At 39.4% G+C, this 14,837-nt stretch overlaps 1 protein-coding gene across 1 annotated transcript in view; it reads left to right on the forward strand.

Annotated features, from left to right (window-relative positions):
* Nucleotides 1–14,416, forward strand: part of jak1 (Janus kinase 1) — a 31,582-nt gene extending 17,166 nt beyond the window's left edge. Inside the window, exons 12-25 of the mRNA XM_037698003.1 lie at nucleotides 458–564; nucleotides 901–1,053; nucleotides 1,162–1,249; nucleotides 1,330–1,457; nucleotides 1,840–1,978; nucleotides 7,124–7,275; nucleotides 7,646–7,802; nucleotides 8,501–8,589; nucleotides 9,100–9,292; nucleotides 9,807–9,931; nucleotides 10,010–10,182; nucleotides 10,583–10,700; nucleotides 12,912–13,022; nucleotides 13,148–14,416. Coding sequence (XP_037553931.1) covers nucleotides 458–564; nucleotides 901–1,053; nucleotides 1,162–1,249; nucleotides 1,330–1,457; nucleotides 1,840–1,978; nucleotides 7,124–7,275; nucleotides 7,646–7,802; nucleotides 8,501–8,589; nucleotides 9,100–9,292; nucleotides 9,807–9,931; nucleotides 10,010–10,182; nucleotides 10,583–10,700; nucleotides 12,912–13,022; nucleotides 13,148–13,267 — 1,853 coding nt within the window. The 3' untranslated portion in view covers nucleotides 13,268–14,416. The remainder of the gene's footprint in view (nucleotides 1–457; nucleotides 565–900; nucleotides 1,054–1,161; nucleotides 1,250–1,329; nucleotides 1,458–1,839; nucleotides 1,979–7,123; nucleotides 7,276–7,645; nucleotides 7,803–8,500; nucleotides 8,590–9,099; nucleotides 9,293–9,806; nucleotides 9,932–10,009; nucleotides 10,183–10,582; nucleotides 10,701–12,911; nucleotides 13,023–13,147) is intronic.
* The last annotated feature ends 421 nt before the right edge of the window (nucleotides 14,417–14,837 follow it).

Genomic DNA, 14,837 nt, shown 5'->3' on the forward strand with positions numbered 1-14,837 from the left:
TACTGGTTTTGTCACAACACTAAAACCCACAATGTACAACAGTCACAAATAGTACTTTATAACAATAATAGTACTTACTCACATTGCCATAACTGTTGGTAGCTTGCTTCGCCACATATAAACAGTTCTTCTTTGCAAATGCCAGTGTGTGTTATCATCTGAACTTTTCTGTTGCATTACGAAGTTATTAAAGATAGTTTAACACAGATTCACTTCTTTATGGTAATTTTCTGCTCCTTGTGGCGTCACTTTTTATTCTTATTGCTTGAACACAAAACAGACTTTTCAAATCAGTTTACACTTGACAGCTTTACAATGACATCACCCTGGAAACTGTCACATTTTATGACATGTTTTATCAAGCTGTACCATAAATGTGAACCTCAGGCTTTGCTTTTCAGAATGCCCACGTAAAAACGAATGCAGTTTTGCTTACAAAGACTTTTTTTTTTCACAGAAATTTCTAACCTCCTGGTGGTTACAAAAAGCAGAACGCAGATTCAGAAATCCACATCGCAGTCACTAGTTGGCTTTCATCGTATTCTTAAGGAGGACATTGACCAGGTACAATTTCTCTTCGCTGTTATTGTCTCTTCTGTGTTATAATGTAGTTTTGCAGTTACAGTGCACATTTAACATGACCATTTACATAAAAAGTAAGAAGTCAACGCCAAAAAGTATTAGGTCACTGTGTTGTGAAGTTTAAATATTTATAGATGTAGGGTTTTGGTGATTGTTTGGTGGTGTTTATATGTTATGTAAATGAGGGTGGACAATGTAAAAGGTCTGTATGAGGGGAGGTACCTCTTCTTTTATTATTTATAACATTATGTTAGCCATTTAGATCAAATGTAATTATTTGATTGTTTGCCATTGTCTTTGCCTTTCTACTCTAACCAGGAGGAGCACCTCGGCCGAGGCACAAAAACCAACATCTACTTGGGCACACTGAGGGTGAGGAGTGAAGAAGATGAAGATGCAGGTTACACATCTTTCCAGGAGGTTAAGGTGGTCCTAAAAGTGCTTGGTTCTGAACACAAGGACATTTCTTTGGTGAGACAATTACAACTATAAATTCCTTAAAGGCTGAATCTGAATAAAGATAAAAGTTTGCACTTTGCTGTGCATATTACTAAGCTGTGTTTGTCTCTCTTATGGCAGGCTTTTTATGAAACCGCCAGCAATATGCACAAAATATCTCACAAACACATTGTGTTGTTCTATGGGCTGTGCGTCCGGCAGGAGGAGAGTAAGTGCTTATTAAGAGCTGTTAGACGAAGCCTGTGGTGTGTCTCTAGCTAATCACATTTGTGTTTATTCTATCACAAGATATCATGGTAGAAGAGTTTGTCCAACTGGGACCACTGGACATGTTTATGAAGAGACAACCAAGTCCGCTCAACACAACTTGGAAGTTCCACGTGGCTGAGCAGCTCGCCTCTGCTCTCAGCTACTTGGTAAGAGAAAAACAAACATTTTCTGCCCTGCAAAAAATGATCAGCTTCTTTTATATTTAGCGTCATGTAAACAAAATTGTGTATTTTAATTGGAGTTTGATTTAGTAGGATTGCATGGTTTTACAGTCTTTTTATGATTACTTTTTAAATAAATAATAATACATTTTTTGAATCATCCAAAACCTCTTCTGGACGGACGCCAACAAGTCAGATTGTGACCACATTCAGATCACTTTTCATTTTTCAACTTAAACCTCCAAAATGTCATCAACATTATAAAAATGTGGTGAATACTTTTGCAAAGTACTGAACACAAATGGGTTATTATCCTCGAAATATTCCATCAGTTTAATTTAATTTGCTTATTTTGTGTGTTTTTTAGGAGGACAAAAAGATGGTCCATGGTTATGTGTGTGCTAAGAACGTTTTGCTAACCAGAGGTGGACTAGATCCAGATGAAGGAGGACCATTTATCAAGCTCAGTGACCCGGGACTACCCATTACAGTACTTAATGGGGAGGGTGAGTACAAAGTACACAGTGCAATGGAACAATTACCAAAGAACTGTTATGGGAAATGTCACAATGCCTTATGCATTGTCAGCACAAGTAAAAACCAAAAACCCTTAAAAAAAAAAAAAACACAGATGTATTACAGTATTTCAAAGTAATTTGATGTTCATGTTCACCTAAAACACCAAGGATCACAGACTCATGTTCATGTTTGTGGTGATGTTCAATGTTTTATGTTATGAGTGCTTAGTGTATATTTAGTTGATGTTTTTCTTAGTTCATATCTTAGATGTTACTGTTTTTCTTATACATTTTATTGTTGGATGTAACTGGGACCCTGTGTACATAATTTCGCTCCACCACATGTACCACATGAGGTGCGAATGACAATAAAGAAACTCTGACTCTGACTCTGATAAACATCGTCTACCTACACTGGCTTTCAGTCAAATTAATTAAACTCCATCTTTTGGATTACAAAACATAAGTCAAGTCGACTTTATTTATAGAGCACATTTAAAACAGAACCTGTTATCAAAGTGCTCAACAACAACAACAATCAATGAGTAAAATGAAAGAGAGAAAAAAATATATATACACAATACACTAATAATAATAACTGAAGAATTAATAAAAAAGCATTTAAAACATAGGGTCACAGATTAAAAAAAACACTAGATCAATTTACACTGTGTGAAATGTCTGTGAGAACAGATGTGTTTTAACAGGGATTTGAAGTGAGGAAGGGAGGTGGCCTTCCTGATGTTGGGGGGCAGGTTGTTAGAGTTTGGGGCCCATGACTGAAAAAGCCCGATCTCCTCTGAGCTTCAGTCTTGTTTTTGGAACAGCCAAAAGCCACTGATCAGATGATCTCAGGGCCCGAGAGGGAACGTAAGGTTCCAGAAGCTCAGAGAGGTAAAGGGGTGCGAGGCCATTTAGGCATTTGAAGGTGAACAGAAGAATTTTAAAGACTATCCTCGTACGAACAGGGAGCCAGTGAAGGGAGGACAGAACTGGCGTAATATGTTCAGACCTACGAGTTCCGGTTAAAAGCCGAACATGAAACAAATTTCTGCGTACATCAGTGAACTCTTAACCCCTTGAACTTTTCTGCACACCTAAGATCTTCTGAGCTAGGCTTCCAAGTTGTTCTTCTTTCTCATTTAAGAAACTTCTCTCTATTTAGGATGCTTTTATACCATACCATTTTATTTATAGAGCACTTAAAACAGCGACAAGGCCAACCAAAGTGCTGTACAGACAGAACAACAGGTAACGAACAAAGCAAAATACAAAATGAAGTAAATCAGAAATATAGAAATAAATACGATAATAAATACAAACCAGTGTGGAGCATACAGGTTCAAAACACAGATCCTCTGGTGTTGAATGCTACTTTATGTTTATTATTTTAGTTATTTATTTACAATATATCAGTGTCTATGTATTGTAGCATTTTTGCATTCATTCTAATTTTATGATAGTTTTTATATTTTATTTGATGTACTGTACATGTATTGCACATTGTAACTTTAGTTTTAAAAGGTGCTATTCAAATAAATATTTATCTACTTGATGCACACACATCAGCACACTTTTTAGTGCAGTAGCACAGATTTCTAATCATCTCTCAGACTGAAACCCAATGCTTTTAATAATGCCAAAATGTACTTCTTATTCATCTCCTGCCTCCCATGCGGCCCCCCTTCTTCTCCCTCCTTGAACACAAACACACAGGCCTCAGCCGTGCTACCCTCCTTCCTGCTTCCCCAGGAGGTGGGCAGGACGTTTAGCACAACAAGTAAACACGGGAGAAACACGGCATCTTAGCTGCTGAACAAAAAGAAAAACAATGACTGTTCTTTCAAAGATGGTTTGAATTTAAATTTTCAGATGAGGGGCAGAAAGATGATTTCTGTAGACAATGTTGAAAACAAGTCCCGACAAAATGTCGGAACTACGAATCTTTTTCACCATTTAAAACAGCGGAGTGGGCGTGTGTGAACTGCAGCTGCAGGTCCGACAGACCTCTGCCTCCTTCCCTGAAATAAACCACGGGTCAGCTCATTTAGCCGTGCTGTGCCTTTTGAGAGGAACAGTGAGAGGTGGCGCCGCAACATTAATAAATCAGAAGCTTATCATATCGCTAAAGACAAGGTCCTTTGTGGCTAACAAGACGGCTAACGCTTTAGCCGTCTTGTTCCACAGCTGAGACTGGAACTGTGTCTTAGCGATATGATAATTAATGTCGCCACCTCTCACTGTTCCTCTCATAAGGCACAGCACGGCTAATTGAGCTCTGACCCGTGGTTTATTTCAGGGAAGGAGGCAGAGGTCTGTCGGACCTGCAGCTGCAGTTCACACGCTTACTAACGTGAAGGCGGCGTAGCTGAGGCGCTCCTTTCTATCTTATCAAGATACTCAAAGTTCTTTACACTACAGCACTCTACTAGATCTATACAAAGAATAATCAGAGCTTTATCACATTCGTACACTAATGGGACACACATCGGAGGCAAGGAGGGGTTCAGTGTCTTGCACAGGGACACTTCAGCATGTGACTTCCTGTGGAATCGAACCCCCAACTCTCCCATTGGAGGACGACTACTCTAGCCTTTCAGCCACAGCTGCCCCCAGCTGAAGAGGATTATTATTTAATATATGTAAATAAATGTCTAAAAAATAAACTAATGTATGTAAACAGTTTATTTTGTAGACATTTATTTTGTACAGTTACAGCTGTTGTTAATAAATGTGCCTGTGTGACAACTGGGAAAAAGCTTTGACTCAAAAATATATATTGTTTTTACTTTATGGAAATAATTTTTAAAAAATATATATCGTATATCGCAATTTATCTTTAAATATCGAAAAATTAATTTAGGTCCATATCGCCCAGCTCTGTCTAAGTCGCTCCCGCACAATACACGGAGAGAGAGTGAGAAAAGACGTTTCCGATCAAACAACGATCGTCGTTAATATGAATCTCATTCGTCACATAATCGTTAAACATTGCAGTGGGCACATTTCCGCCTGAGACTGTAACTTGGTTAGTGAAAGCTTGATGTGAGTTTAGAGAAGGCGACACGAGACGTCTCAAATTTTACATTTCCCCGTGCATGGCAGCTTCACGTTTCTTTTTTCCCCTTCAGTCCAGTGAGCGGTTGTTTGGTTTAAGCCTGTGTTGCTGTGCAGATGGATGCAGCAAACCACAAGACAAACTGGAAACGTTTCAGTAGAAATGTTTCCTTCCACATGCTCATGGGAATACCCCGTCCATGCTTTTTATTCTCAGAAATTTTTAGCATTTCTTTTGCCTCTATCACTTTGCTGATCAGCTGGCCTTCCCGTTACACACCAATGTTCTTGTACACAAATTTGATTGAACACAGGCCATAAAGTGCTTAGAAACCCTTCGGGAGCACTCTTCCCTACTTCCCAGCAATCTGATTGTTTTATTCCCTTACATCTATTCTTCATTTTCACTCGTTTTTTTTTTTTTTTTTTTTTGTGGTCTTCACACTCTATTCCATCTCTCATTTCTGTCTACTTAGCTCTCACTGAGTCTTTCTAGCCCCCCCATTACTTGCCTGCATGTGTCCCTTCATTTGATGTTATGGATCTGTGGAGCTAAAAAGCCAGCCGTAGAGGTCAGCCAATCGGTTAATTTGTCTTCCAGTCAGAGTGATGTATTCCTGCCAGGTACGGCCAGTCCACAGCAGCTCTGATTTACTGTCCGTGCCTGGTTTTGGAGCGCAATGAGAATTTGTAGCTTCACGTTAATTAGGTTCCACAATGAGATGTTGTTTTACCAGCATTTGTTTAGTGAATTATACTTTTTCTTTTCCCACACAAAACATCTGCCCTAGAGCCACTCCACAGTGTGAATTATTAACTACAAACGTATGACAGGATGTTTTGAGCTATTTATTTATTTACTTACTTATTTATTTATTTATTTACAAGGAAATCAAGATGTTTTTTTGTAAAACCCTACAGGCTCCACATTATGTACAATAATAATCAACTTACTGCTGTAGACCTGTCGATGGTCAGAATAAGAACAAATACACCAAAAAAATAAAATAAATACAATCATAGTACTTTCTAAGTTATAAGACCAGAACCCAGAATTTGAACCTGGATCAGGACTAGCTTTCCTGCAGGCTGGTTCCAGTACATGTTTTATGTTTCACAACAAACAAAGCATTGCCCATTTAAAAATTAAAATAAAATAACAACTTAGAATCTCTGGTATTGATTCTTATTGATTAATGTTCTTACCTTGCTGCTGTATGTTTAAATGACCTTTAATTTTTTTTTTTTTTAAATACTGTATAAAATATTTTATGTTTAAGAGATTGGTCATGTGACACCTGGATTGGGTACGGGGAAGTAGGCGGGACTTAAAGCTCCACACCCTTAGTGCACAGCCCAAAACAGTTCCCACCAGTTTCAGTTCCCATTAACAATAAAGATCCTCCTCTAGAGCAGTAAGATCTAAAATATACAAATCTAAGAAAAATACTAGTTTGAAATCTAATATTTGATGCCACGTTTCAGGAAGACGAAACAAAAGAACTAGTTTATGCTGATTAACTTCAATTTTCGTTTTACAAATGCAATGTTTTATGGTGACACACACATTGTCACGTCTTAAAGTGACGTGGTCTGTTTTGGTGTACTCCCTAAGATACGAGGAACGTGCAAACCAAAAGTCACGTGTTTCTTGTAATAGTGTGAGAACCGTCATTTGTTTATGTGGCTAGAACCTCGTTTAGTGAGTTTCACTCGATGTGTTCTGAAGCTGTGCATTATAACGCAGTCAGAGCGACAAAGGAAACTTTAAGCAAGGAAGTGTTACGACCAGAATATCTGACTAATGTCACAACTCCACCCTGACTAGCTTTAATGCTTGACATCGCTGACAGGCATGACATGGTAATCTCAAGAACTTCTACGTCTGACTTCTTTTGTAACTACCTCACTTAAAAAATGTTTTATTTAATAAACTTCCACAGCTAATTGTTAACACCAAACCATGATTTCTATTTTGTAAAGCTGAAAACGGTTAACACTCCTGCGAGTGTTTCATGTGAGAACCTTCGAGTAAAATCTGTCGGACCTGAGTCATGTGTGACTGTATCCTTGCAGAGCGAGTTCATCGTGTCCCGTGGATAGCCCCAGAGTGTGTGAAGGATGTGTCATCCCTCAGCGTGGCAGCTGATAAATGGGGATTTGGTACAACCCTGTGGGAGATCTGCTTTGATGGAGAAGTTCCCCTCAAAGAAAAAAAACTGACAGAGGTAGAGATCCCACGCAAACAAACAAACAAAAAAAAAATCACTGAAATCACTTTGCTTTAATTTATTCTTCTTTAAACCCACCCACCGCTATCCACCTACCGTATTTTTCCGGACTATAAGGCGCACCTAAAATCCTTAAATTTTCTCAAAAATCGACAGTGAGCCTTATAATCCGGTGCACCTTATGTATTCGTTCTGGTTGTGCTTACTGACCTTGAACTGATTTTATGTGGTACACGGCGCTCGACAATCTGTCAAAATGAACTTGTTTCACTTAATGCGCCTTAGTCCGAAATACACGGTAAATCACAATTTTGTTTTCCTGCACTTTCTTAATCTGACATCTTGTCTTCATGTCTGTTCTGAGCAGAAGGAGAGGTTTTATGAGAAGGAATGCCAGCTGGCCACCCCAGACTATACAGAGCTCGCTAAGCTCATGACTCAGTGCATGAACTACAACCCCAAGAAGAGACCTTTCTTCAGGGCCATCGTCAGGGACCTGGAGATGATTGGAAATAAAATCCTAGGTATGTGTGAAGACGGGTTTGTGGATAAGAGGTTGCAAAGAAAAGGTTACACATCAAAACATCAGTTTCTAGTTTCAGCTGTTTTTTTTTTACCAATGCGATAAGATCAGAGAAAGTAAAACAAAACAAAAAAAGCTAAAACTAAATTATCCACAGAACTGTGGATCAAACATTGTGTAAACTTTGTTGATGTTTGCAAAATGACCTGAATGTTCTGCAAGTTTTGCGTGTCACGTAGCTGCAGCCTCAAATAGAAAGTTGTTTTTCTCTTCAGATCTTCATGAGGAAGTTCAGCGAGTACATCATCAGTGATCTGCCCCTCGTCTGGGCCTCACAGCAAATAGTCCTCATTCTTCCATCTACTGGCCAGATTTAGACACTGCAGCCAGTTTTAGTTCGCCACATCACATTTTTCCATTCTTTAAAATCATTTTTAAATGCCTCCAAGGTGCATTGGGTCCAGAGAAAAAGGCTAAAAGGCTTGAAAACAGTTTTAAAAACATTAGTTGTCCTAATAAAGTAGCTTCTTTTTGTAAACCAGTGGAAACAGTTGCATAACCACAGCACTCTCCACTCTTACCTTCACACTTCCAACCACAGTTGACTTCCTATGACGCATTTGTTGAAGAAAATACAGATTTTACCCACCTTGCTAAATGTGTATATTATATATATTTTCTTGTCCTTCCATCTCTCAGACCTTCATATCAAACCCCCCGTTAAAACCGAGGAAGACCCAACTGTGTTTGAAAAAAGATTCCTAAAGAAGATCAGAGAACTGGGAGAGGTAAACTGATGTTTGTGGTTTTATTATTATTATTATTATTATTGTATTTTATTTCTTTTGTGTTTGTTTCTGTTTAACATTTTGCAGGGACAAACAGAATAGTTTGACTATGCAGTTATTATTGGTGTTTGGTGAATGTTTGTTTTTCTGGGATTTTATTTTATGCATTTTTTTTTATTTTTATCATGAGCACCTTGATGAAAATGAGCTGTGGTAGCTTGGTGGTCTGTGCCATGGCCTTGTATTCCTGAGGTTGATGGTTCGAGCCCAGGTTGTGTCAGGAAGTAAAACAATTGCCAAATCTTTCATGCGAGTTCGCTCACTGTGACATTTTTACTTGGATGAAAACCACTCCCTGCAGCTACTACTCCCACTTCTTCCTCTAAAATGGTCCTAGAAAATAGCACAAGATTAATTTCAGAATGTTGCATTAAGGAACAGTAGTAAATTCCGCTCAACAGATGTCGGTAATGTGCCTTTTCATTAAAACGTTTTATGTTCTCCACATAGGGACACTTTGGGAAAGTGGAGCTGTGCCTTTATGATCCTCGTGGAGACAGAACAGGTGAAACGGTGGCGGTAAAGTCTCTGAAACCTGAGAACCGGGAGGAGCAGAGCAACAACCTTTCTCGAGAGATTGAAATCCTGAAGGCTCTTTACCACAAGAACATTGTTAAATACAAAGGCATCTGTCAAGAAGAAGGTAAACCAACATGCATGCACAGACACGCTCACTAACTCCTGCAATGTTTTACTGAATCGGAGCAGAATGTGTTTTAGTTCAGATCAGATCCAAGTTCAGTTTCAACCCTGAGTCACTTTAATGATTCGGACTTGTGTTCAAAACCTTCTGTGTCATTCGTTCCTTTTGGTAAAGGTCGGTTGGTTGATTTTGGTTGACGATTGCTGTTTCAGATCACTTTTTTAAGATGTCTTACTTTTGACAAATTACAACTTGAGTGTTAAATAAGTTTAAACCTTGTTTTGGCTGTAATAATAATAATAATAATAATGTGGTGAAAACGCTGACACCTGTTAATGCACCGGCTTTGAAATCCATTGCATTCAAACACTTTAGGTTCCCAAGTTCCACACGAGCTACGTTTTGTTTTGTACGACAACAAAAGAAAAAATAACAAACGAAAACTAAACTGTAGCCGACAGGCACATGGAATGCTTCATGTCGACTCCTTGTTCATCTGAAATAAATGTTTCAGGTGGTCAGGCCATTAAGCTGATCATGGAGTATCTACCCCAGGGCAGCTTGAAGGAGTATCTACCCAGAAACAAAAGGAACATTGACCTCAGCGTTCTGCTCAGCTACTGTAGCCAGATATGTGAGGTAATAGAGCCGTCATCATACGCGTTTCTCTTTCGTGTTACTGAAGCTTGAGCTTGTTATTTTTTATTTGAATTTCAGGGCATGGACTATTTGGGATCTTGTAACTTTATCCATCGGGATCTGGCCGCTCGAAACGTTCTGGTGGAAAATGAGACGACGGTGAAGATCGGAGATTTTGGCCTCACCAAGAGCATCAAAGACAACGAGGGATATTACACCGTTAAGGATGAAAACGAAAGCCCAGTTTTCTGGTGAGTCTAGACGGAGAGACTGGTGGAAACTTATGTACTCAAAGATGACAACCAATATTTCTTATCGTCTTATTTGGAACTTTGGTTTGAAAATGTGCTATAGAAATAAAGATTCACCTGCTTCACGAGTAGATTTAAAATCAGTGAGTTAAAAGGATCTTCTGTGCAGCTGCAGATCAGTTCCTTTTTCTTACAGAACAATTATAATTTGGGATTATCTACCGATAAAGGTTTATTTCACATTGTTTTTACTTTAAAATCCGAGATTAAACGCTTAAAATATCAACACTAAAAGGGTTTTCTTAAGAAAAAAATACTTTTCTCTTTATTAAAATAGAGCGATTTGTTGGATCGGAAATGTTGGTTGTTCGCCCGCTGACGCTGTGGTTTTGTGTTTCAGGTATGCACCAGAGTGTCTGACCTCCTGTAAGTTTTACCTGGCTTCGGATGTTTGGTCCTTTGGGGTGACGATGTATGAAATCATCACCTACTGCGACTCCTCCAAGAGCCCGATGACGGTCAGTCACATCTCACATTTTCAAAACCTTCTTTGTCCTAGTATATCTTTTAGGATTTAATGTACAATAAATGCTTTTATATTCACATTCACTTGGTTGAACAGTCTTTTGTAGGTAGCAGATGGTGTCGGGTTTTTAGCCAAAGAAGCAGATGACATGTTTTGTTTGGAGCGTTCCTAATAATAGCATGTGCCAACACTGGCAGATTGGAGCATAATGAAGAGCTGTTTTTTACATCAGGCTTTAATTGAGCCATAAGTAATAAGGACCTGACATTGATGAAAATATTTTTTATGCACTCTAACATTAGGACCAAACAGTTCAAAGGGTTCTCTGAAAGTCATGGGATTTTTTAAAATTTAGTATTCATAGCACAGAGATGAAAAGAGAAACAGGAAGCTGGCAGGCCAATAAAAATCCATCAAAAATTATCCTGAAAATCTCTGGATTTCACCAGTTGTCAATTTCTCTATTTAAAAAAAAGTTTTTAAAGGTTAAAAATAGGTACCGTTAATCGTTCAGATGTGAACCGAGTGCTTCTTCCTCTTGACATTTACAGCACAGTTAATGTTTTGACCATTCGTCCTCAAGAGATGGAAGTTATCTTTTTCAGGGGTGCCCACACTTTTTCCAACATACGAGCTGCTTTTAAAATGAACAAGTCGAAGTGATCTACCTACTATAAGGCCCTGTTTACACAAGAACAACCTCTGGAAACGTTCGTGTTTTTTCAATGTTTATTGGAGGGAATAAACAAAAAATGAGCGGGTTTACACAAAAAAACGCTGTAGTTTCAATATCAGTTGGGTTGCCAGATGAGAAATGAATTATAGTACTGTTGCTTTAAAATGATAGTATTTTGACCTAAACTGTCAAATATGCTGACTGCGGAGTAAAGATATTCCAAGATGAGGTGTGTGTTAGAGTTGCATTCGGTCCCAAAATATCCGACCCGGCCCCAGCATCATTTTCTAACCCCACCTGACCCGACGAATCAACAGTAATTACAGGTCCAAACCTGGAACCCCCCCTCAATATTTTTAATTAGTTATAAATGATCGGGGACACGCGGCTGAATAAAAGGTGCAGAATATCGAAGCCGATGGGGTGTTTGTGCTTTCATGGCCGTCAAAGAGCATTTAAACCCTGTTTCTGCCCTCGTTCTGCATAATTCAGACACGGACAGCTCTGACACGTCTGGTTTGGGATCTCATCTGTTTGGGTCGTTGGCTGCGCGCGTCCACTGAGTGCGTCCACTGAGTGCGTCCACTGAGTGCAGCAAATGAATGAACCTCCTGTTGGGCGATGGATCGCTTCCTGGCAGTATAGTCTCATCTGAGGCTTAACTGAACTTTTTAACTCTTTCAAGACTGGGCAGCTCATGGTGAAATGCTTGGTGAAGGTATGGCAGGCCATGTTATCATATAATTGGATTGCGGCTGTTCCACTGACCCAATCAAAAGCCGACACCGGCCCAGCCCGCCCATCCAGCACGTTATCGGGGCGGGCTTCGGGCCCGTGTTAGAAATGACAGCTCTAGTGTGGTTGATGAACATGTGCACAGAAAAGGAGGGAGTAAATAAGAGATTTTAAAATTTATCTGGCAACCCTGATCCTGGACTCGGCTGCATTCATTGCACATGCAGCGTCTGCATGACCGTTACATCCAAACTGGTGAATACACCAACGTCTCTTTGGAACTGGTTTTCTTAGTTTTGCTGCTACATGCTGAAAAAGGGTGAGCAGCACAAATAACACTTTGCTTTCTGCCGTTTATTATAACTGTTGTTAGTGCAGAAAAACTTTGGACTGCAGCCGACTGTAGTGCGCATGTTGAGCTTTACACTTGCGGAGCATCTCACACCGTGGGGGGTTCCCCGATTCAGAAACCTTCGGTTTCAGAGAGAACGAGGGCTGTTTTGTAAATGAACGGTCGAACCGCAGCAGAAAAGCTGCAGTTTCACGTCGTGTGAACGGGGCCTCAGACTGGCTGCCCTGTATGTCAATCAAGTGACAAATTTCATAGTGAGGATGGACGATAGGCTGACGTCTATATTTTTAATGCCATGCGATCTACCGGTAGATTGCGACCAACGTGTTGGGCACCCCGATCTATTGTTTGAAAGAGCTTTCAAAGGTTCTTACACTCACAAACTGTCTTTTAAGACGGAGCAGCCGTTTGATTTGTTGCCTTTGTTTTCACCTCCACAGCGCTTCATGGAAATTATGGGTAAAACTCAAGGTAATATGACTCTTATCCATCTGGTGAGAGTGCTGCAGGATGGAAAGAGGTTGCCTTGCCCTGACGATTGTCCTGAGCATGTGAGTAACTCATCACAACAGAAACGCTAAAAACATTACTGAAAATGTTTTAGATCCAACTAATTTCAACCAGTTTCATACTTGCGCCCCGAGCAGCAGCGCACTAACAGAGTCCACGTTTGCAGGTGTACGAGCTGATGAAGAAGTGCTGGGAGCACGCACCCGATAAGAGAATCTCCTTCAAACGTCTGATCGAGGAGCTGTCCGTCCTGCAGAAAGGCCTCAAACAACAGATCACATTCTAAACCTCCCGCTGCTGGAGACCCTGAAAGTGAAGCTTTTGTTGCCGTCTGGCACTGGACCATGAAACTGATTCCAGATCAGCATCTGCTTGTGCAGCTTCACTGCGCAGAGACAAAGCCATCATACTTGCATAAAACCTCCATGTTTAACCTGTTGTATTTCAGAATCTTATGATAACTTTATGAGCATCGTATAGCCTTCGACCCTTTGGTAAATATGATCCTGTACTTTAGATTGTTTGCTTTGAATGGAATGCCAAACATGAGGACTGATGGGAACGAAGCAGAGAAAAGTACTTCTGATGCCTTCGTTCAGGGGACAGACGTGAAAAGTTCACTGAAAAATCCTTTGATGGATGGGATTCAGTGAGACGGGAGCTATTTTTGGAGGAGATTTGGTTTCACAGAGTTCTGTTGAAGAGGAAAAAATATTTTTTAACAATCATTATTTGTATGAATGTGCCTAGATATGCAGGATGTAATGTGCAAATGCAGCTACTGAGAAGTGGCAGTAAATCAGAGCCAGTCAGCAGTTTTACTCTTATTGAGCCAAAATGTCAAACATTAATAAATGTGAAGATTGTGATCAGGTTAAACAAGCCCTTTGAAATAATCACGTAGGACTTTGGGAAATGTTTGGATCTAAAACAAAGAAAAAGTTTAACCTGTTAAGGCTGCATTTGCACTTTTATTTTTTCATTTAAGATGCATCTAAACATGTCGGGACACATGTGGGCACTGAAGCCTCTGATGGAGCTTCAGGTTCAGGTCAAAGTACTTTTGGAAGAGAAGGAGCCACAACTGCAGGTTTCCTTTGGAAAGAAGTTCCAAGATACAGAGGTTTACACCGTGTAATTTGTTTTTACATTTTTATTTCTGAAAAACATATTTCATTTATATTTTAGCTTTTTCTTCTGTAAACTTGCTATATTACGAAAACATAAAAGTATATGTAAAGTGCCACAGCAAAGGAGTATTTTTGTCAGTTCTTGGAGCAAAACAACCTTCATCTTCCACCTGCAGCTGACTGATCCGTTCCTTCTCACTAGATCCGAGCGCAACGAGAAAACAAACCGCAGACATCAAATATAAGTTTCAATCCACAGTTTATTTAGGAATATAAAAGACAATTCCTTCTGCTCTAAATAAAAGAAATTAATAAATAAAGACAAATCCACAACGAAATAAGTTGTTTTTTATGTTAAGTAAAGCAGGATTAACTCCTAAAAATGTTTGGTTTTAAATAAAACGCTGTAAGGTGGCATGCCAAAAATGCTCTAGAAATACCATATTCACAGTAAAACAGTGTGATAGAAAATTTAGCAAAATCTACAATTTATATCAGGCCAGAAAAAAAAAAAGCATTTAAACAAAATCAGTTTGCAGAGCAGTAAACATGGCAAATCTAAAATTATTTACAGGCTTTGAACGAGTCAGAAAGTCTTTAAAATTGTGAAGCTGTGCTCACATTCGGGCAGTCGTTAAACTCACCATGGTTTTAACCCAAACTTCTGTAATCCCAAACAAAAAGACTTCCACATGTGTCAAACTCAAGAGCCACGGGTTAAATCTG

Source organism: Nematolebias whitei, chromosome 3, assembly GCF_014905685.2.
Source record: "Nematolebias whitei isolate Nwh7 chromosome 3, NemWhi1, whole genome shotgun sequence".
NCBI classification, from domain to species: Eukaryota; Metazoa; Chordata; class Actinopteri; order Cyprinodontiformes; family Rivulidae; genus Nematolebias; species Nematolebias whitei.